This window comes from Sprattus sprattus (assembly GCF_963457725.1).
Source record: "Sprattus sprattus genome assembly, chromosome: 20".
NCBI classification, from domain to species: Eukaryota; Metazoa; Chordata; class Actinopteri; order Clupeiformes; family Clupeidae; genus Sprattus; species Sprattus sprattus.
In genome coordinates this window covers 18,213,138-18,236,685 of record NC_137918.1, presented here as the reverse complement: position 1 = coordinate 18,236,685, position 23,548 = coordinate 18,213,138, and the positions used below count along the sequence as shown (strand labels likewise).

The 23,548-nt window shown below is 42.6% G+C and overlaps 1 protein-coding gene across 1 annotated transcript; it reads right to left on the bottom strand.

Annotated features, from left to right (window-relative positions):
- Positions 1-493: 493 nt before the first annotated feature.
- Positions 494-19,271, bottom strand: mast3a (microtubule associated serine/threonine kinase 3a). The gene is made up of 26 exons (XM_080859140.1): positions 18,788-19,271; positions 17,440-17,522; positions 17,136-17,208; positions 14,607-14,682; positions 13,532-13,683; positions 12,973-13,048; positions 12,373-12,582; positions 10,734-10,835; positions 10,511-10,643; positions 10,100-10,164; positions 9,835-9,920; positions 9,276-9,484; positions 8,992-9,130; positions 8,749-8,881; positions 8,453-8,618; positions 8,190-8,291; positions 7,937-8,059; positions 7,734-7,849; positions 7,381-7,559; positions 6,605-6,726; positions 5,056-5,253; positions 4,404-4,624; positions 4,135-4,257; positions 3,892-4,028; positions 3,587-3,774; positions 494-3,312 (listed from the first exon to the last, which is right to left on the bottom strand). Exons 1-26 carry the CDS (start codon positions 18,868-18,870, stop codon positions 2,516-2,518), a joined length of 4,092 nt encoding a protein of 1,363 aa, XP_080715266.1. The 5' UTR covers positions 18,871-19,271; the 3' UTR covers positions 494-2,515.
- Positions 19,272-23,548: the final 4,277 nt, after the last annotated feature.

Here is a 23,548-nt window from a genome sequence, read left to right as displayed (position 1 = left end):
GTTCAAAAATATAAAATGCAGTAACATTCAGGAATCATGTCACAACACTAAGCATGTCGTCCTTCCCTTGCGGGTTTTGATTGATCATCATTTGCTCATCATCATTTGATTGATTGAGCAATTGATCATCCATGCTACTGTACTGTATACTAAACAAACTTCAGTTACAATATACATTTCGATTATTGTTTATTGCAGAGAGCAAAACAAGGCGATGGAGGTTGGGTATTTCAGTTAACTTGCTGCTCTGCATGGTAAATAAAGTGCATAGTAGAGGAATGATCTGGCTGCTCTGCATAGTAAATAAAGTGCATAGTAGAGGAATGATCTGGCTGCTCTGCATAGTAAATAAAGTGCATAGTAGAGGAATGATCTGGCTGCTCTGCATAGTAAATAAAGTGCATAGTAGAGGAATGATCTTGGGATAGTTTGTTTATATAAAGTGAATGATAGAGGAATGATCTTGGGATACATAAAGTGAATAGTAGAGGAATGATCTTGGAGTAGTTTGTTTATTGTCAGCACTGTTCAGACGAGGAGACAGGGGATCACATCACCTTTCATCAGGGCACAAAAAACCTACAAAGGCTAGAGTATGAGAATGACGTAAACATTATACAAATCTACTAGTGGTGGATAAATATTTCACACAGGAGCAGGTGAGCCTGGTTGCTATAACCATAGTCAGACAGAGTGTACTGCAGTACTTGAAGCATGACCAACAGTATGTGTAAAACCCATTTCCATTTGTGAATCGTAACAAACCCAGAACCTACAGACATGATACGCAACTTAAGGGTGATTAAACCAACATTCATTGTTCACTCAACTGACCCCAGAATTACATTAGGCATACTCCTATATGGTGACACTAGATCTGTGTATGTTTTCTAGAATGTTCCAAACAGTGGACCACAGAAAGTGGAGTCTTCATCCACTACACTTTACAACATGGGTAACCCAAATCTGCAGAGTGAAATAGTTACTGCCAAAAAAAAACATACTAGTGCTGTATTCCATTTTCAGATGGACAGAAATTACAGAAAATGGAGTGTCTGATATTTTTTTTTAACGTAGCCTTATAAATAATGCATAGTTCTCACACAGGCAGTAATTCCATTTTAATGCTGGTGGATCAGTTCTGCATGTCCTAGTCAGTCCTAAGATCTGTGGATAAGTGGACATTTTTTACTAGTGAACAAAATTGCAAAAAAAACTCAATGCATCAACACATTTGCTTTAAAAAAGAGAGCAGAGTGCATATTCAGGTCACAAATTCAATGACCTTGCCCAATAATAAACATAATTATTTCATACCCTATCCCCTACAATAATTTTGTTTTGTATTCTTCATGTTAAGCAAAACCATTTAAAATACCCTTAAAAATAAAAATAAACATTAAGTCCTTGCTAACATTTTCAAGGTAAAATTATTAGCATCACATTTTACACTAGAATGTAAACATTTACTGACACCCAGTTGTTAAATAGCTAAAAGGACAGTCATGCATGTCTTGTTCTAAATCGCTAGATGCAGAGGGAAGATGCGTTGAAACGTGGGAGATCATTACATGACAGATATCATCACTACAGCAAACAGAAAGTGAGTTTTATCTTCCATTTTGCCAACTAGAATTTTTGATGGCCACGACAATGTTCTTCAAAACTGTGTTTGTGCCAACAAAACATTTGCCGTTATAAAGCACATCTGATTGAATGAATCATATGCTGAGGGACTGGTGATGACATATTGGGTTTGGCTCAGACATGGAATTTCTTGTTCTTAATTTTCACCTAATTTAACATTCTGGTGCATTTGGAGCATTTTGTATGGGCAGACATCACACCATATTTAAGAGGCACTGGATTTAACAGTTAGAGATGATACATACAGAAAACTTAAAAAACTAAAATGTTAACAGCAACACTAGGAGGGGAGACATTTTATTTTCTAAAGCATACCACCATTATTAGAGTGGAAATGGATGGAAGATAGACCTTCAAACCAAGCTATTGGTATCAAGTCGAAAAACCTATCCTTTGTGTTTTGTTGTTCCTGTCGTTTCGATGAAAGTGAAGACAGAATGCACATGTCAACATCAAAACAAGTTGATGTAGTCATGAAAACATGAATGGAGTGACCTATCAGCAGGACCATGGGCATGTGTGTGCAAAATTATCAACAAGAGATCCACATCACTTTCATCTCCCTCCTTAAACGGGCAGATATTAAAGAGAGTAATAAATAAATTCTTTTTTTTTCTAAAGTAGGGAAATACAAAAACTTTGTGTGCTACACTTGTACTAATCCAAACAATATAACCCAATTATGGCACATCTTCCATTCACTGTGTTGTAACGAACGTTCATAATGACCCCTACCTCCTTAGTATCGCCTCAAACTAGGCTTTCATCAACAGTTCTAATCTAATGTGGAAGCCCCTGATTTAGTGTGTGTGTGTGTGTGTGTGTGTGTGTGTGAATTTCTCTGTGGGGTGTCCCCACGCTCTGAGCTCTACCGCCCATCCTCCTTTTGTCCCTTTATTACACCCTTTTGGAGTTTTGTACCACGGTTTGGGATTTTCTCTTTCCCGGTTTCTACCGGTGGGCCTGAGGTGATCCATGCCGCCGCGTACCGGGGCAGACTGCTTGGAAGGGTCGAGGGCGTAGTGATTTCTTCTTCTTCCTCTTCTTCGTTGGGGTAGTCATAGCAGACCTCCCGAACAGCCTCCTGTTTCTTAAAGGAGTCCCGGCGATCGGACAGGTTCAGTTTTTTCATGACCACCACGTCGCTGGAGCGCAGCCTCTGGCCGCCCAGGAATCCTCCCTGTCGGGCGTGGTCGCCCACGCAGACGAACCCGGAGGCCACGTCTCCACCGCAGTCACTCAGGCTCTCACCATCCATGGTGTGCCGCCGCGTGGAGTAGGCCTTCTTGTCTCCATAGTAAGCACCAGAGAGTTTCTCAGCCGACTGAACCCTGTTGAGCAGCGGCGAGCGGGGGGGCTCCGCGCTGCGAGGCCGCACCGACTGCCTGGGGATGGTTGGTGGGGAGAGGGTCTTTCCGTGGTAGGAGTGAAGGCTTTTGGGGAGCCCCGGGAGAGACGACGGAGAGCACTGAGGGGAGGGAGGCTGTGTGGCCGCTGGGTTGCAAGCCAACGGTGACGGGGGGATGCTGCTGGTTGATTTGCAGCGGCCGGCTTTGGAGAAGCGGATCTTAGAGCCGAGGACATGCAGGGAGCTGGGTCGGTTCTGAGGTATAGGCGAGTTGGGGGAGCTGGAGCCTGGAGAAGAGCTCTGAGGAGAATTGGAGTCTGCAAGAGAACCACACAACACTGACACTCAGAAACACATGCTGAAGGACTGGCAGACTAACTTTGTAGTCACACAAACATTCAATGCACACAGTTAAACTCAACAAAACATAAATGAAACGCAACAGTTGAGGGACTCTGGCAAATTACTTCACTACTTTAGAAACTGCTACACTGCTGCTTTTTTGAACGTGTACTCATTTTTCCCACCACATTAGTCATACTTGCACACTTCACATCTAATGCAGCACCTCAAGATCTGTCATCCTCTTACCAGCTGAGTAGTCAGGTGCTGGGCTCCTGCAGGGCGTGTTGGGTCCCGGAGACAGGCTTTGTGTGGGAGAGTCCGACATGCTGTCGCTGGGTGACGCAGAGTGATGGAGACCAAAGGAGAAGCTGCGGCTGTTCTGAAGGGTGGGGTTGTTGTGTTTTGGGAGCTTTTTCAAGAGGCTCCGGCGTTTGCTAACCCACACAGAGAAAAAAATAGGTTAAAATAAAATGTTAAATACATTCTGCATGAATGATTAATAGATAGATGCAAAAGATAGCAGGGAGAATGTAAAGGCATTCTTAAAGTACCTTTCTTGACCTTCCTTCCTCTTACTCTTCTTGCTGCGCCTCGCCATCTTGCCTTTGTAGCTGGCCTTTCTGGCTGGTCCCACCTTGATTGACGTGTTCTCCAGAGCAGTCGTCTGCAGGGCAACTCTACTCCCACTCTGCATCCAGATAGGTAAAGATGGGTTTTTTTTTTTTGCTTCAAAGAACCAATCAGTTCAATTATGTCAGTCAGTCAGTCAGGCCACAATTCGTTGGCTCACTCACCTTCAACAGAAGCTCCACCACATCCGTATGCACCAGACCTTGGATGCATTCTCCATTTACATGGGTAATGAGGTCCCCAGCCTTCAGTCCGGCTTCATGGGCTGGGCTGCCTTCTTCCACACTCTGTGGTACCACAATGCAGAAAAAGCAAGACACAACCTCAGGCGGGGCGACTAAAATACACCCAGTCGAAAAAGAACACATTGTACGGGATGCATCTTCCCCAACAATAGAGGTGTTGTTCCCCACTGCACTCTGAGGACACTCACCCAGACCATGTGGTGGACTGTGTACACATCAGAGTCTCCCATGTAGACCCGAATGGCCCGCAGAGCGAAGCCGTACTTCCTGCCGGAGCTGTGGATGATGATGGGCGGGCGGAGGCAGGCTGCGCTCAGGTCCCGGCTGGGAGAGGAGTCCCGTGATGAAGGGTTGGAGGACAGTGAGTGGGAGGACATGGGGCTCTTCTGGATGCCACCTGCTGTCTCATCTGAGGGGAGAAGCGGGACACAAAGAGAGCATGAAGAACATGAGCAGATGGGTCCGACCTTCGAGAGGGACTGCCTGCCAACATCCCGACCGGCACCAGAGACCGAGATCAGGAAGGCAAGCATAATCTGAGTCACGGTCACCATTTTTGCATTTTTTTTCCATTTTACATCACTTGACTACAACATACATACAAAGTGTTTAATTTAATGCATTTATACATACACCGCACCTTTGTTTGGGTTCTCTTTGGTACGATCTCTCTGAGACATACGTCCATGTGGTGCAAAGCTCATTCACTAAACCCTTAAAAGCCGTACCAGTGATGCTTTTAGTTGCTATAGTTCTTAGCCTCAGTGGTGGGACCCATCTCCTATACCTGAGACCCGGGTTAATGCCCAGGGTAGAATGTGACACAAACAACATGCCTACCTTGTGTGACAATGAGAGAGAGGCCAGATGCTGAAGCTGACTTGGGAAGTTTGCACCCAGGAGGGAGTCTCGGTTTTTCAGGGGTCTCCAGCTGCTGGCCAAGGCGACGAGGGCCCCTATTGTCCCTACGAGGTGGGGGCCTAGTACCGGTTGAATTGCTACGTAGACGGATGCGGCGTAGGTTGGTGACCAGACCCTCTGGTAGACAAAACACAAACATACACAAGACAAAGTTTAGTCCACTTTGTGGAGACCATTTTAGCCATCTGGACTGCTTTTGTTATTCCTGTGTTTACATTTCGCAAATATGGTTTACCTTCACAAATTTCATTCACTTTACACCAGCAAAACAGTTTGGGGGAAAAAAGGTCAGCAATAAGCACTTTCTATGTATTGTACCTACCCTTTCTGTTTTATTCACCTCTAATTTTGTTTCTAAAGCTGTAAAAGCTTCACAAATGTTAATTTGTTTTGCCCTTCTCGGCAACCATACTATTAGCATGTCAGGCTAATAACACCAGAAGCAACTTTATGATGCATGAGGAAGATTTTTAATGACACTCCAGCCTGTCTCACTTTGACTTGCTGCCATGACTTGCATCACTTGAGGCAAACACAACTATTTTAATTTGACCCCTAATCTTTCCAAACATTAGGAATTACAAGGCTAACCTAGCAACAACTGTGCCGTCAGCTACATCCAATCTTACCAATCAGACTCAGCCAAATCACAGTCCTGCAGAGCCATTCGATTGTAAAATCTGTTGTGTAAGAATTCAGCTGTAACTAAATCCTGTGAAGGGGCGATTGTGAGGGGGAGGGGGTTCACACTGCTGCACACACCACACCATATTACTTCAGGCTCCATGCACATAGGCACAGCTTATATAAACCCTCTCTCCCTCTCCCTCATCTAGATTTTGGCCAGTTAAGTGACTTGAACATTTTGTCTGTTGAGACTATGCACCTGTTTACAGTGCTGGTGCATGCTCTTTTTATGGGGAAACCAGAATTGGAGCCAGAAAGGTAGCTTCTGCTAATTAGACTTGCTCCACAACTTTAAAAAAGGTGACAACATTTAAACACTTTGCCTTATGAAGAACCAAACGGAATGTATTCTTTTCATGATAAAGACACCATTAAACAGTATCCATTTAGCATGTTTCTTAGTGAAAGGTGTAAGGTAAGGTGAGGGCAAGACTTGGTTTTATCCATCAGATTTTGATTTAATCAAATTATATTATTTTTCATCATTTGTTTGGCTTTGCAATCGATGTATGCAAGATGAAAAACATTTTGATAAATAATGGATTACTTTTGATAACTTCTAAATAATAATAAAAAAAAAAACAGGTCATCTGCAGAATCAAGCATGAAATGTCCAGGACCATACAGTAAATCAGTAAGGAAGTCATATTTTCCATTTATGTTATCTTTCCAGTAGCAAAAAACCAAATGTGTAAGCAAATACTGGCACCTCAAAATAGGCTACGCCTGTGCACACTTCAAGTAAATATCACACTGTATAGTGAAAATATTGGACTCTGACCTTCATCCTCAGTTGAAAGGGCCAGGCGTGGCATCGTCTCCAGACTCTGAGTGCTGTTCATCACCTGTGGACTGCTACTCCTCTCTGACGGAGAGGAACTCGATGACGCCCTGGGACGAGGGCTGAGGGAAAGGTGGGATGTATGCAAAAGCAAACGGTTTGTGAACACGTAACATTCAAATGCAACCGTTTTAAATGGTGAAGGGACAAATTGACTCATTCCGACTTTTAGTGTGGACAAACAAAACATTGTATACCTCTGTGTGACGGTCGTGGTGCAACCATACATGAAAGTGTATACATTTATGTATAACCCTGATGTTTTAAATGGTGCGGGCCATCTTCCTATATGTTCACTTGTTCTGTCTAGTGGGGGAGTCTTTTGTCACGTATGTACATGTGAGTGGACCCTAAGGCTGCTGAATTTTGTCCTTTGTTTAGCAGGTTTTTTTGGGGGAAGATTTTGAATTGGTATTTTTCTATATTTTTTTGAAAACCTTTTTTCTGTATTGGATCTTAAATGTGGGTTCCCTAATCTGCATTTTTATGGATTATGGTTTGCTTGATCCTTTTCAAGCTTTAATAAACCCGTACGACTTTGAACCCTCACTAAAGACTGTAACCCGATGCTACAGCCGTCAGGGCTCTGTACTTCTGTGGCCATTACAAACCATATCTACTAGGGAGTCCATGAATCCGCATTGCAGTAGAAAATCAGAATGCAAGCAAATGCAAGCAAGCAAATGTCTTAATCCTTCATAACTTTGAGCTCTTACCTTCCTGGTTTGGCTCCACCCTGATAGGGGTCACTGGAGTGGCCCAGCAGAGATGCGTCCCCTCTGAAAGGGGAGGGGTGGCCATCCCACCGGTCTTCCTTTTCCTCACTGCAGCTGCGCTCAGAGGAGGACAGGCTCAGGTTGGATGGGGAGGCCAGGTACTCCGAACTGCTGTACACCTGAGAAACACACATACACACACACACATAAAACACACACACACACACACCACAGTGAGTTACAGCCATGGCTCAGAACCTCACAAAACTGAGCTGTGTGGACTCAAAGCACCAGTGGTGAATGGTGAAGACCAGGATGTGAGACTGGTGTGTCGCAGATGACAGCCCTCTCACCTTGAAGCGATGGGAACATGAGGAGAACTTCTTGATCTCCTGGGAGGACTCTTCGTCGTTGGTTTCATCGTCATCGTCGTCGTCTGAGCCCGTGTGCTGGTACCGATCAGACCGCGCTGTGGAATGGCACAGGCGAACAGTGTTACTCAAGCTAGAAGCAGTTCCACAGCACCTACAACTGAATGCTGAATAGCACCACCTACTGTCAAAATAGCTCGTGTCGTCTTCGGTCTCTAGCTGAGGAACAAACTCCGCTTTCTGCCGCAGCAGTCCGTTCCAGTCCAGGCCCCGGAAGAAAATGTGATGCTTCACCTCCGCTGCTCCGCCTGCCGGCCACACACAGACACACAGGACGCTCCATCAGGAGCCACACACACACACGCTGACGTGTGGACACACTACTGAGACATTCAAGTGAAGTCTGTGGGGGCTGCCGACTTGACAGTGAAAACTCACCGGTTCCCAAGCGATCCAATGGGCTCTGCTTAAGCAGTTTGGTGATCAGATCTTGAGAGTCGGCAAGAAGAGCATCGTCTCCTTCTGGCCACATGATGTCATCTGTGTGCAAGAGACGGCACAGCGATAACTGCATCTAGGTCACTGGTAGATGCTTTGACCATAATCAGGTTAACAATATGACCGCCAATGTTGAGGGTGGGGAGGTTGGCGGTAGGAGAATGGGGTTTACAATGAAATATTAGAATGTAGGTAATACTCACCACTGACAACCTGTCCAAACAGTTCCTCTGGTGTGTCCCCGAAGAAAGGGACACAGCCCACCAGGAACTCATACAAGATAATGCCCATCGACCACCAGTCCACTGGCTTGCCATAACCTTGTCTGAGAATCACCTCCGGAGCAATGTACTCGGGTGTGCCACAGACCTGCCACAGAGAGAGGCGGGGGGGGGGGGGAAGAGAGAGAGAGAGAGAGAGACACACACAGAGCACGATCAAACACACTTTTCTTCGCTATGTTTCTGAAACACTGAGCAGGCACAAGGCAGAATCTCACCTGTTTATCAATGAACTCCCTTGTGTCCTTCTCAATATGTCCTTCATACAGGTTTGTGGTCATGTTCATCAGACCAATTTTTGACAAACCAAAGTCAGTAAGCTTGATGTGTCCCATCGACGTGATCAGGCAGCTGAGAACAGAGGGCGAGGCATCAGTGAAGAGCGGAAATAGCATCAAAACAAAACCAAACTGAAGTTTTAATCTGCACTGGCCATGTCACAGGATCAGCTCAGAACTCACTTGTCAGGTTTTAGATCTCTGTGCACTATGCCATAGTTGTGAAGATATTCCAGGGCTAGAACCGTCTCCGCAAAGTACATTCTAGCCATGTCCACAGGCAGAGGCCCCATGTTCTTCAGCAGATTTGCACAGTCCCCCCCTGCAAACACACGGAGACAACATGACAACGTAAGGGACAAAGCAATTGAAAGTAAAACAAAAATCACTGAACTTGTACCCCAGAGACGGCACGGAGAAAGAGTGACGTGAGATTTCCACTGAGGAGAACGAAACCCTCGACTTGCCTTCCACATACTCCATGACGAGGCAGAGGTGGCGGCGCGTCTCAAAGGAGCAGAACATGCTGACCACAAACGGGTTCTCGGCGAACGTCAGGATGTCTCGCTCCACAAACACCTGCTGGATCTGGTTCCTCAGGATCAGGTTCTGACGATTGATTTTCTTCATGGCGAACCTCTGCCGGGTCTCCCGGTGCCGCACCAAGTACACGGCCCTGTTAGAAGAATAAAAAAATATTCCAGACACCAGCCCGTCTTTCAGAGAGTAGAGAGAAAATATTCATCATACGAGAGCACAAGGGAGGGCAAAAGGAATTGAATCCAAAGGATGATACAGGTGAGGTGCTACACACGACGCATGTTTTTAATATTTTGGTGATAAACATTTCGACTGTTAGCAGCCCTACATAGAACACTACTTTCTGCTTTCTTGCTTCTTTGCATCAATGTGTTGCATCAAGAAGTTTTATTCAAATCTTTATTCTTTATTCAAAACAAGATTTAGAACAGTGCTAGCTATTTCTGGATTTCCATTAGGCACGCATGCACAGTATTGTCTTCTTACCCGTAGGCCCCGTTACTGATGAGCTTTATGGTCTCAAAGTCCCTCTCCAGCGGTTTCCTTCTGGGAGGGGTACAGCCAAGCCGGTTCTGAGGCGCCAAACAGGACACAAAAGAGCCCCTTATAGTGAGTGGTGAATCACTACAAATAGCCTGGCCTACAAATAGCCTGATATCTGAACAAGAGTCTGTCTTCATGTTGAGTCTTTGCCTGTCATTCTGAATTTCAGACACATGACTCATGTCTTTGTGACTGCTGCTCCCCTTACCTCCGCGGTGTCACTGGAGTCTTTCACAGCGCCCCCTGCAGTGCTCTGTTGAAGCTGCACCATGTCTAGAACAAGACCAACAGGAAGGACATCATGAGGAAAGTGCACCTGCTTCACATCGAAGGGTAGAAGTCAACAGAAACCTCACAATTTTGATAAATTAATTTAATCTTGATTCTTGAGTCACTCTTGGACTCGGGCCAAAACACCAAATCAAGATTAAATTATATATTCAAAAAATCGGAAACGGCTGACTGTTATGACTTATGACAGTTTCAAAAAGAGTTCCCTGCAGATCAGAAACACTAATAATGAAATAATACAACACTGAGTCTGGCTGTAAAAAAACACTCAGAAAAATTTAGCAGTCATATCAGGCATGACGGCGTGCAAGGAGAGAAACCCCTCTACCTTCCAGTGGGTCCCTGTTCAGCCCAAGCTGGCTGATGATGTAGCGGGGAATGTCTGTCTTGACACCCTGGCCCTCTTTGGCGTGGTCTTCAGCAGCCTCAAGACGCTGGTAGAACTCTTCCGGGTCAAACTCCTGTCAGAGAGGAAGTTAAATGATGTCACAATATTGTACACAACTGACAAACAGTGGATGTGAGATCACCTTCAGACCATTTTCACCTACCAGACACTCTAATAATCTTGCAGGTCTCGATATGATGATGAGAATCTTCTTCACAAGCTTGCTAATGATGGCCACCTCTTCACTTTCAGAACGCTCATAAGCCTGATGAGAAACATGACAAGTCAAGACAATTAGGTCAAAGCAATGTTGTATGCTTAAGGATTTGAAACTCAGTAATTTAACGTCCAGATCACCATAAAGCAGTTTTTGAACAGTGACGTCAATCTAAATAAATCCAGGGTTTATGTTTTGACTTCTTTACCGAGGTCACAAGATGAGTCACCGTGAGAAATTACAGATTTAAAAACAAAGAAACCTGTCGGTATGTCAGTTGACTTGAAAGACCGCTTTTACCAGATACCATGAACTTAACTGCCACCCTTCTTGCAAACACTACAAGAACTTTAAAAGGAAGTTATATTCAAGAGAAGTTGAAGAGATACTAACAAGACTGACAGGAAACAATGAAGGATATAGTTCTCTCACAAATCTACAATAAGGGGGGCATTCCAAAGTAACAATTTAAAAACAACAAGGTATGTCTGGATATGTGAATCTGCCTTAAAGCTGCAGTAGGGAATCCTTATAAAAATAAGTTGTCATATTTGCTAAAAAACGTCTCTTTGTCCTGACAGTAGTTCATGAGAGATGAAACCAAGCTCCTCTGGCAGCACCCTGCACTCCTAATGCCGTTTGCAAAAATCAACCGCGACCAAATTAAAACAACCCATCAGAGTCAGGAGGAGTGTCTGACGGAGTGTCAATCACTACCTTCGCATAAGCTTCAGGCAGCATCCCTAGACATATGCCCTCATTTGGTCAAGTTCAATATCTTCAGTGAGCAGCTGCAGGGACCTAGAGATCCTTAAAGGATTCATAACTGATGCAGATTTCTGCTGACGGGGAGTTACCCTTGCTTGATTTATGTTTGATTTGATTTTCAGAAACAAATGCCATGTAAATACGAAGCTGCACAGGCACCCAGCGTGTATCTACTCATCGCTGCTTTTTAACCATCTTCACCATCTCGTGCTTAGGGAACTATCTTCACAGTTGGCAGCTGCTAACGTGTTTTAATATGAACTCATGTTAATATAAACTTGTGCTAAGGGTTTCTACCATTCCTCTTATAGGAGGAGACTGTAACAGCAGCTAGATAACTAGCCATTATGTCATGCAAATGGACTCTAAAAAGGTTATTTAAAAGCTTAAGCTAGCTAGCATAGTAACTAGGCAACCAGAGCAACCAAGTAAGAATGTTTGCTACATAACCTAAAGCAAAGTTTAATTTCTGAAAATCAACATGAAAATGTAAAAAAGAAAAAAAAAAGAAATTCACAGCATATAATCTCCAACTATAATTGAGTAACCAGGCTACTACAGAACTACTTACAGCTGCTTTAAATCCTGAATTAATCAGGACACAAATGTGTCCAATTGAAGACCACTTTTATCTTTAAGGGCAGCTAAATATAATTCAAGATAATGCACCCATCCAACACACCCTACCAGATGCACTAACAAACACTCACACACACAAAAACAGGCAGATCCAAAGCCTTCTCTGACCATTCACAGTGACAATGCTTTCTTTGAGGAATGCCAATCCGCTGCGGGGGATTGGCAGGGGATCACCCACCTCATGCAAGAGCCTCTCCAGCTTCTCCTGCAGCTCCACAAAGTAGCGGGAGGTGATGAGCGCCTTCTGGGACTTCTCCAGGCAGTCCCTCACCAGCTCCACCAGCTGGTGCTGGATGAAGCCCAGCACGCCGTCGGCCAGGCGCAGAGAGCTGTCTGGGCAGCAGTCTGCGATGACGGCCAGCAGACGACCCTCCATCTGAGCGGTGGCCTGAAGGGAGAGGACCGCGCTCATGTGAGCCATCATGCTGCACTCCAACCAATTACACAACAGCACCACCAACAACAACAACAACAACCACCACCTCATGTGTTAGGCATGAGTGTACATTTAAACTGGATCATTATAACTATACTGTTATTCGGCATTCATCCAAAATAATCCCTTTAACATTTAACAATTATAAAATTGCAGAAATATAGCTGACCCATCACATTGTCACCGAGTATATGCATCTACACTTACTTTTGCATTTTGAATTTAAACCTTTAGCAGGGCACTTTCAGCTTTAGATTGTAGATTAGAATGGGAAATTAACCAATTAATGAATTGGTCAGGGGACAACATTTCAAGCAATATTCTGGTGTGGATGCCCTTTACCTTTGGGAAGCGCTCCTTGTAAACATGATTCATCATGACGATCTCATTATCAAAAGACCCACATGTGCGTCCAGGGCTGCAGGGAAAACAAAAATATTTCAAGCAGGAAACAACCCAATAGAATTCTGAAATGATGTAAGGGAGGAGCAACATCTGCTCGTTTATTTTGGTGTGTTTACCTACCTAAAGTATTAGGTAAAGAGGAGGTGGCCTTAGGCCTGTTGTGACGGATGTGTGTGTGTGTGTTTCTCAAACAGAAATGTTGGTAAAAAATAACTAGTCAATACTTCTCACCACACTTCCTCCTACACCACACTGTGGCCTCATCTCTCATGTATCAAATCACAGTGGCAGGCAAAAAAACAATCTAACCTATCAGAAACCTTTTTCAACCTTTTTTCCCCCTCTTCTGACTATCCTCCAGGTGCTGTTACTGCAAGAAAGCAAGACACCTGCAAAATCACGCTGAACCTGATTTTCCTGATGTACGAACTATGTGTGCCTACCTGCATATGGTATGTTTTTCTCTAGACGTTACCATGTCCCTGAATTCACCGACCTGAGACTGCGGGAGCGGCGCAAAGGAGGGGGGTGCTGACCCTCCTCATCGGCCACACTCTCATTACTGAAGTGCTTGGAGAGGAAGCGCAGCTCATCCAGAGTGGGCTGAGAAGGAAACTGGTGCAGCAGTTCCTGCGAGGACGACAGGGACTGGAAGAGAAGAGAGAGGGGTGGGGGGGTGGAATGCATCAATAACGGCAACCGCTCTTTGTCAAATTTCATTTCACAAAAATATGATGCCTCCAGAGAGTTTGCTAAGCCCTTGGAGGCATTGGATGCTTGACTGCTTTTGAGATTTGTCGTTGGATGGTTACAGAAACCAACATTCAGCCAGAGTTCTTTTGCGTTATTTACAGAGAAGCATTTGGCACCAGAACAATTTCAAAATAACTTGGCAACTTTAAGGTCTTCATTGCCGTGTTTCGTTAACTCGTTTCGTTAAGTCTAAAGAGGCAGACATGGTCGAGCTTAAAACAGAGTGGCAACACGCTAAACCTTCCCCTGTATAGATGGTTATTGTTTTGTGGGAACTGCGACTCAATATGCCCGAGGTTGAGATCATAGTTCTATCCATAACTGCCTCAGGTCCCGTGAGATGCGTTACATAAACTGGAATTTCAAAACAATTTCTCAGACCCAAGCTCAGATATCACCAGAGGAGAATGAGAGGCAGTGCATATGACAGGAGAACAGCTCGAAGGAGGAAACTAGAGAAGCTTCTGTGCTTCCCGCTACATAAAGACTTCACTGACAACAGCTCAATGGCACATTGTTGAGAGATGGTGACCTCATTGTGGGCTCCAGTCATTGCGATATAAAACAGCAAAGAGAAAGCGCTTGTTTTTGGTCAACTTTCGCTCCACTATGAACCATCACATTCACTGCTGTTTAGCATATGGGTCTTTGTTTCAGCTGGAAACTTGAGAGGAAAAAAAAAGAAATAAACGAAGTTCTGAATTCACCCTAATAATAAACAGTCTAAGAGTAAGGGGACTGTTCCACAATATGGCTCACAAACACAGAAATCATGGAATAGGAATCACGGAATAGGATCATGGAATGATTCCACTCACAGAAACAGAGGAGTTGGTGGGGTTCGTTCCATACCCCGAGGACAGAGAGGCCACTGACCATCTTCTCGCGTCCGCTCTATAAGAAACCACATTAAGAAGAAAAGAGTTCAGCCTTCAAGTCCTGGGCCATGTGGTCAACTTGAGAAACTCTAACATCGTCAACAAAAGACAACCTAACAAATACACATTCGAACAGAGAAAATCCACTTTAATAGAAAACTTGCTAGTTGGTTATTATTAATGGGTCAGAGAACAGGAAAGATCAGTCACCTAAATGGAAGTGAACAATTATGGTGAACCACTTTTAAAAAAGAAACGCCTTACTGTTAGCATAGTACATGTGGACAAAGTACAATAAAAAGACACAAAGGAGGTGAGAAGGAAAGAAAAACAGGGAAAGAAAATAATTATTCAGTGAGTCATGGTGAGTCAAACAGAGCACACCTGTGTACCCTCTAATCTTTGTTGTGTGCCAAGAGCAGTGTTTTCCTACAGGCAGCGTTCATGCTAATGGATTTGTGGTTACGTTCCTCTAATGCACCCTATTTAGTTAAAGTGTGGACAGTAAGTGGCATGCTTCCCGCAAGCGGGGCATGTGTAATATGTTTAGAAGTGATACTTCCCACTAACATTTCTACAATAAAATGCAAGATAATGAATTTAGTATAAGTAGAAAAGAAAAGCTTCTGTACCAGTTATGTAACAACGTCATTGACATAAAATGAGAGTTGAACATTACTTGTGTCAAATGTACAGTGGCAAGCAAAAGTGGTGGGACTCATGGTCAAAATGCATGTTACTGTGAATAGTTAATGGAAGATTAAACTGATCTCCAAAAAAAAAAAACATTCTTTTCAACATTTTAAACAGCATTAGCGTATTATTATTATTGTTTTATACAGTTTTAGAGTGGAGAAAAAAAACATGCAAAACAAAAACATGCAAACATCTCAGATAACTTTCACCAACATCTCAGACCTTAATTAGCTTGTTATGGCAATGGCTTGCAAACAGCCATCGCTACGAAAGGTCAGGTCTAAATGTCTAAGCTTTATAGATATCCAGATTCCTTAAACCATGTCTCAATGATCAGAAGCCCTGGGCTCCTCTCAGAAGCTGCCTAGCACTCTGGAAATGAAAATAATTGATGCCCACAGAGCAGGAGAGGCTATAAGATGATATCAAAGAGATTTCAGTCCCTTTCCTTAGTTCGTAGTGCAATCAAGTAATGGCAGATAACGGTGAAGGTCTAGTTGAGGTGTGGAAGACTAGGAAAACTTTCAGAGAGAACGTAGAAAATGAAAATCCCTGTTTGATTGTAAAAGACCTTCAGGAAGATTTAGCAGAGTCTAGAGTGGTGGTGCACTGTTCTACTGTGCAGCGACGCATGCACAAATATGACCTTCATGGAAGAGTCATCAGAAGGAAATATTTCTTGCATCCTTACCGCAAAATTCAGCACCAACAGTATGCATCAGGCTTGTTTACATGTACCTTTGCTAACAGTATGCAAAGGTACATCTAAACAAGCCTGATGCATTTTTGAAACATGTCATGTGCACTGTTTAAGTTCAAATATATCTTTTTTTGGCTGCAATGAGCAAAGGTAAGTTTGGAGAAAAAAGGGTGCAGAATTGTACTGTTAATTATCATGGAGGTGAATTGCTTATGCTTTGGCCTTGTTTAAAAAGCAGACAAATAAAAATACAGATCGTTCAAAACATCTTCTGCAATCTCTGTCAATCTAACAGGAAAGAAATGCATGACAGATATCGGCAGCCTAGGAGTATTTCCTTTTAATAAAATGGAACTCAGGTTGCCATTTATTTAGAGAGGCACAAAGTCAGATAGGTTCAATACCACCGACAAGTATGTAGACTTTTCCCTCATCTAGTTCTTAGGAATTTGCGTCGCTGTGTTGTACCAAAAGGTGTCTTGTTTTCTATGAAGATCTAGCATTTAATTTATGTTGCATAATCACAAAGCCTTCATTACGTGCAAGTTATTCTGTGGTCCAACGTTTCTTGAGCGGTTATGTTTGTATATTGACATGTTTGGGGATTAACCAACCTCGAATCTCACTGATCTTTGACAGCAAGAGCCTGAGGACTGCTGCTGCAGTTACCCGTTACATAGAACTGATAAGAAGTCGTCGTCCCATAGTCACTGCAGCCTTGAGTAAGTAGGCTGTGCACTGATTTCTGGGTAATTGCTACAACAAATATCAAGTCCCTAGGTCCTCAGGGTAACGCAGTGGCCTGCTTCAGTTTAAGATGCAAACACTAAAAGAGAGGATGTTCCTGTTGCCCTGCTGACCTTCAGAAAAGAGCAGCACACACCTCAGGATAATGCCACACTTACCGTGAGGGGAAAGGCCTTCTCGAAAATGCACACTCTAGTCCTAACAGCGCGTTGAGCGATTGTGGAAATTTAACATCAGTATGAAATAATTCATTTTCAAAATTCAAGTCGTTTCAGTCGCAGCCCAACCATCAAGCACACTTAGTATTAAGCGTAAACACATCTTACTTCCGTATGAAGGGGAAGTTGACTGAAGCGCTGCTGGAAACATTTCTGGGACTCTCCGATGGACTACCACCAGCTGGGGGTAAAAGAAAAACACACACACATTCTGTGAACAATGCACTTACAGATTCACACTTCTTTTGAGAGCCTAATTTGTTCCTTGTCATGTCTGAGACTGTTGCAATGCTCAGTTAAAGGCGCACACACACACCTCAACTTTAAAAAGGTGCATTTTTAAAAACATTTCAGTGAAATAATTCCACTGTCTTACTTTTCATCCTGACTGAGAAGCATGATCATTACATACCCGTTTGGAAAGGTAGCGGAGATAGAGGTCGTGAAAGGGTTGGAGAAGGAGTCCCTACTGCCAGGCTTTTCCTCTTGTTTTTACTGTTGGACCATAAAAGTACACACTTTAGGATAGCTTGTAATGTCTTACATGTCTTTGTCTAATCCCAGATATGTGCAAATTATACAGATTACCAAGAGTCGCTGTAGAAAATCTGTATACTGTGCTGTGTGCCATCTTTTGAAACTCATGCAAGTAATATCAAAGGGAAGGACCTAAAACTGAGAGAATGGGAGATCTGACACAGCTTGACATTTTTAGGTCAGCATAAAACATAGCAAACAAGCAAACTCTGCTAAAGAAGTCTAAAATCATTCTGAAATGGGGAATCTTGGAATAGGATTTGAAGATCTCAAACTAATAGCCTGGTTCTTGGGCTATTAAATGGACCGATTAGAAATCGACAATATATGTGGGTAATAAAGCCTACTTGGTGCAAGTCTACAAAACGCATGAGCCAAAGGAAAGGCAGGGATACTGGGAAGATTAGAAAACAATTCCAAGAAGCCCCTTATTTTGCCATGACAGCTAGGTACTACACCAATTTTAAAAATCTCCTTTCTCTTGCCATGTAAAACAGTGGCAGGACAGACCTTTTGGTCATCCAAATTTCTGGAGCTCTAATGATCTCTAAATGTATGCTCCGAAAGAAATATACCAGAAAGGAGGTTTTAAGTGCGGTGTAGCCTACAACATAAGGCAAAGGCAAAATGATCAATCAATAAAGCGAAATCAATAGAGCAAAATAAAGTCATCATTGGTTTTTAGACAAGGTATGAACTCCTCAGCATTAGAGGCGCATTCAAAATCATTCTTACGTGCAGTGAGGGCGGCCTACGAGCTTGTCAGATACAAACTACCATAAGAAGCGTTGAAATTGAGCATTTGGTTTATTAAGGTCTAACTCTTTAGAATAAACGTGAAGCTGTTTTTTGTGATTGGGGGAGAAACTTGTCCACCCCAAGACGATGCACACAAAAGCGCGTGTGGTTTGCAATGGCCACGTTTACTCTTTCGGAAACAAAACAGGGCGGATGTAAAAGAGCCCTTGGGATAGCGCACAAAGAACGTCCACTCGATGAAAAAAAATTGTTGTTTCAACTTACATTTGGGATGAATAAACATCATATCGACAAACTTTGGTCAGCAATTGTCCTAATCTACTTTGTTTTCTAGCAAGAACAAACTTTATGGTCTAAGCGCTAGCTAGCCTGCATAGCTAAAAGCAAAATCAACCTTTCAGTTATCATAATAGAATGACTGGTACCCTACATGGTATTAAACTAATAAAATGTTGATGAATTACCCTTTATTCCGTTTAAGTAACGCTCCCGTCACAAGCTGACTTTTATAACTGGAACACACTGTCCAATAATTTCGATCGGACATGCTGTCGACTGGGAAGAAGCGACACTTCTTCCAACGATTTCATACAAAAATGCAATTTAGTATCCAGGTCTAAAATGATTAAATCCAGACAGAAGGAAATAGTTTCGTTGTCGGAGTTCCAGAACTCGGGCGAGTAGACTCCATCACGCAGGACATTTGAGTCGATAGACGACTTGTGGCAAGAGATGCCATCATCGCGTTATTTCTTTCCAGTGACACATAGAAACCATCCTCCAAAAGAAGTCCTAAATGGTTTGTGGCCCGTCTGTCGCTCAAAAAAGAATCCTGTGAAAAGTTATTGAAAACTGTATTACGTTTGGCAGCCACAACATTGCTGCCTATGACTATTACTGTACAAACGAGACCATTTAACCAGCTAACACTAGACAAACATGTAGGAGGAAGTTGTCACCGAAGGATGTGACTGTTGCCTTTGAAAGGAGATCGTAGAGTTCATTCGGATAGCCCTACGTCACATGCCAAATTTCGGCATGCTCTTATTCTATCAGTATCACTAATGTTGTTGTTTGGACTAAGTGCATGCTGGTTCCGTAGCCTATTGTTTTTTACTTTTTGAATTTTATTTTCCATGTGTTTCCTGTGACTATTTCAGATAATAAGACAGAATAAATACAATTTTAAATGATCAGTTGTACACACACACTCACAAACACACAGTATGAAGTTAGTTGTTATTGTTACTGTGTAAAACATAAATACTGACAAGCGTGTGTGGTTTGCAATGGGCAGATTTACTCCTTTGGAAACAATACCAGGCAGATGTAAAAGAGCCATATATGCTCAGTATTTATGTGACATATCTCACCCTACAAATACAACCATAAACAAATCACATATGTTCACCCTCTATAAAAAAATTCAACTGGCTTTCAAATTTGCATTGTCTATTTGGGGTTTATCCATTACACTCTGCTAAGACCTACCACTAATGTCTTGTGACTCTGTAGTTAGCATACATGCAACTGCAATTCAAGGTTGAAAATAAAAATGGTACGCTTACAGAAAACCGGTCTGGGCTAGTCCCTATAGGCCCCTTTATGGCTATACAGGCAATGCTTAGAGGTTCCTCAAGGGGTCTTCAGGGTTTATTATAAAACAATAAATATGAAGGGCCCCCAAAAGGTCTAGTTCAAACTTTTAAAGGGTGTTTTGGAATACCTTGTCCTAACCCTGATGGCCAAAGGGATTTTTCACACAGCCCATCATCAGAGGGACCTTAGTAAGACAATTTATACACTTGTAATGTACTTACATATTTCCTCTCCGTGGGAGACTTAACTCCTTCTGAAATGATAAGAAACATGAATTGAACACATTACATAATGTCATCAAATAATAATAAACAGATCTAGAATTGTTATGCTTTGTCTCTTAACAATTCAGTGGAAGTAATATTTTGTGAGTACATATTTGCACGTTTTTGTCCTGTTTTTTTTGCTTATGTGAGGTATGTATATTCTGAGCAGCTGCCAACAAGGGAGCATATCTGAAACTTGTTCTAGTCTAAATGTAATAGTCAAAAGTAAATTACCAGTTGTAAAAATCATGTGGAGCCAGATACTAGGCCAAGCTGTTGCATTATTAAGTTTATGTGCAGCTAATCCTGTCCAACTTAATTTTCTGTAAATAACACCTCCTCAAACTGTTCAGTCAGAGATTCTTTACGAAGATGGGTGAGCAGTGCAGTAGGTGACCTTCTCTTTATAAAGTACAGGCAGTGATACAGCCAAAGATAGTGTTGCAAACATCTTAATGACATTAGTAAATGGTGCCTAGAGCCAATTACCTCAGTCACCCATAAGTCAATATTTAAGTTGAAGCTAAATTATTTATATTGTGGTGTTACAGTGGTGTTTGTCTACTTTCTATCACAATGGAATCAGAAACAATCAACAGACTGACATGATTAGCCCACTGAATTAAAATCAGTGCACTATTAGTGTATTTGTGAACCAGACAGGTAGCTTTTGGAAACTACAGGTGGGTGTTTCTTGCAAATGAATGCACAATAGAACAGGGCGGTATTCCTCAGAGTAAGTAGTAAACCTCCTAATAAAAGAGCCCTATGGCTACATTTTCCTAGCAAAACAAAGCCATAGGGGTCTTCGTGTAGGAGGCCTACCTTTTACTCTGGGTCATCAACAACAATACACAGATACACACATAGGCACTCTGAGATTCCTTTGATGAATTATTATTATTATTATCATTATTATTACAGAGTGACTAAGTGAGCTATACACGGAGAAAGAGCGTGTGTGCTTTGAATTTCTGACTACAGGTAGTTTAAACACCTTAATAGGCAACAACTCCCCTGTATTATTCAAGTCCTTGTGACATTTGGTTCTTGAAGCCTAGTTTCTGTTCATTTCTGCATTTCAAAAATGAACATTACCATTGTGAACATCTAATCATCGGTATAGAGGCTCCAAAGGGCAAAATAGGTAGGTTAATCAGATGGGAGGACCATACATACAAAACAATCTCGGTTAATTTAAATAAGATGTCGTAGGTTATCTAGCCTAGTTAATACAAATCTAACTCAGACAGAACAAGTCTGCAAATCAAAAGGAGACAAAAATTCCCATATCACCATGGCAACTGGAAATGGGAGCACAGGCGTCTTAATTCCTCATTATTTCTATGATAGGCTATAATTTGTGAACAAACTGTAGGCCAACTACGTGAGGGATTTGTAGGTCAATCTTATGAATCCTCTAAGTCAATCGCTCAAGAGGTAGGCTATACATATTTTAATTTAATGAATTGTGTGTTCCAGAACGTACCTATTCTACCCGCTGACACATCACATCGAATTGGCTCCGTGTTGCCGCCGCCTTGCGCTTGTCCATGAGTAGGCTATCAGTAGCCTAGAATTTCAATAGCTGGGGCCATATTAATATGAGAGACAATCTGAAATATTGCTCAGTTACACTGACCACAATTCCACAAAGAAGCCAAGATGCATCTGCGCTTGTATTACTCCTGTAGATGAAGTAGCCTAGTCTATCCTCCTAGACACAGTGGCCACAGCGTTAACAAGCAACAGAGGGTGGAGGCTGGCGGCAACATCTTAAGGAGCAAAACATAATTACAAGCATGGGTCTAAAGATTGCGATGATAAATGGTAGCAACCTGCGGTAAAAATGATTTTAAGGCCGTTTGACCACAATTGGGCGGTGTGACCTACCTGGAGTCCACGGCGTCTGAGAATATTTGGTTCGTCCATTGTGAAAGGCAACCAATATTTGTCTCCATTCAAAATTTAGTCCATTGTCTTAAATGTTCCTCATCAATTTGGCTAAAAGCGATTCACAGTTCACTGCACACTCACAGCATTTCTAGGCTACCTAACGAAGAGGTTGTCGTTATTTCGAACATGCCGGAGTCACCTGACCTGATGAGGATTTAAGCAATTGGTAGACCAATTCAGACAATTCGTCCAATAGCGACCAAGCAAAATGATTTGTGCAGTAGTGTATTGAGCAACCCTACAGTGTAGGCCTAATGCACATCTTATTAACAGGGAATAGTTGTACGCCAGGGTGTGTGTTATGCTCGAAGGGAACCTGTCAAATAACCACGGTCACCCTAACTGCTAACTGGGGCATTGCATTTGGTATCTCTGTTTCCCAAAATACATTCTGTGACATTATTCAGCTGCTGTCACTACAAATAGACATTCCATAGACGTTTATTTATTTATTTTTATTTTTTACTAAGGCACACTTAACGACATACGTAGCCTAATGTATTTAAATTACGTGGATGTAGTCCTATAAAGGCCAATGCCTTTGAAAATGCTTTGATTTAAAGAAATGGCATCTCATTTGTTCGTTTTATTCACTCTTATTTTGTTGCAGACGTTTGTCTTTCATTTAAAATACATCAACAAAGCCGTATAGAGACCAGAAACCGGTCACATGGTGTAAACAATGGCCTGGTACTGATAGTCATGAGGCAGAATGGCCCGATTGATTATTTCTTGTCTCCAAGTGGCACGACAAAGCTTTGATGTAACAATGGAACATTGATTTAGCAACATTGTAACACTGAAATGAGCCTCTGGCTTTGTCTCTCTCTCAAGTTTAGACTGCTGTTTTGTATCCATTCCGAACCTGTTTCCATCTCTGTACACACACAGTTGAGGAAGGGAGACTAAACCATAGTGAATGAACAGTGCGTTTTATTCTGTCATTAAAGAATCTCTGTTATGTTCTTCACACGTTATAGTCTAGTGCCAATATTTTTTTTTCTCTCTCACACATACAAACAATCCATCCACCATACCACCCCCTTGATCTGATTATGTATATTGGATTACTGAGTATTGAGGAATGCATAAATCACAGTTCACTGCATTTTAGACCTCTTGTGTTATGCACTGTGAGTTGCTCCAGGGCTGACCTAGTAGAGTACGAACAGCACTGTTAACATGGATCACTTGAGTGTGAAAACTGTAGCGGAAGTGTTTGCTATTCTGCAGTGTATTCCCTCTGTATAAACTCTCTTAGGGAAGTGGGACTAGGGGATTCACCTGAATTATTTCCATCCTCTCCGTGCCATTAAGACTGTTTGGCACAAATTAACACAAACAAGCAATACATGCTGAAACTTGCAAGACAATACAGCCGTGCATCGAAAGCTGTAACTCAGC

Excerpts from the sequence above, each read along its gene's own strand:
- mast3a (XM_080859140.1), bottom strand. The coding sequence starts at position 18,870 with ATGTCCGATCGAAATTATTGGACAGTGTGTTCCAGTTATAAAAGTCAG. Across the intron at positions 5,254-6,604 it reads CCTTTCAACTGAGGATGAAG|AGGGTCTGGTCACCAACCTA; the intron begins GTCAGAGTCCAA and ends TTTGTCTACCAG. Across the intron at positions 3,313-3,586 it reads AGCACCTGACTACTCAGCTG|ACTCCAATTCTCCTCAGAGC; the intron begins GTAAGAGGATGA and ends GTTCTCTTGCAG.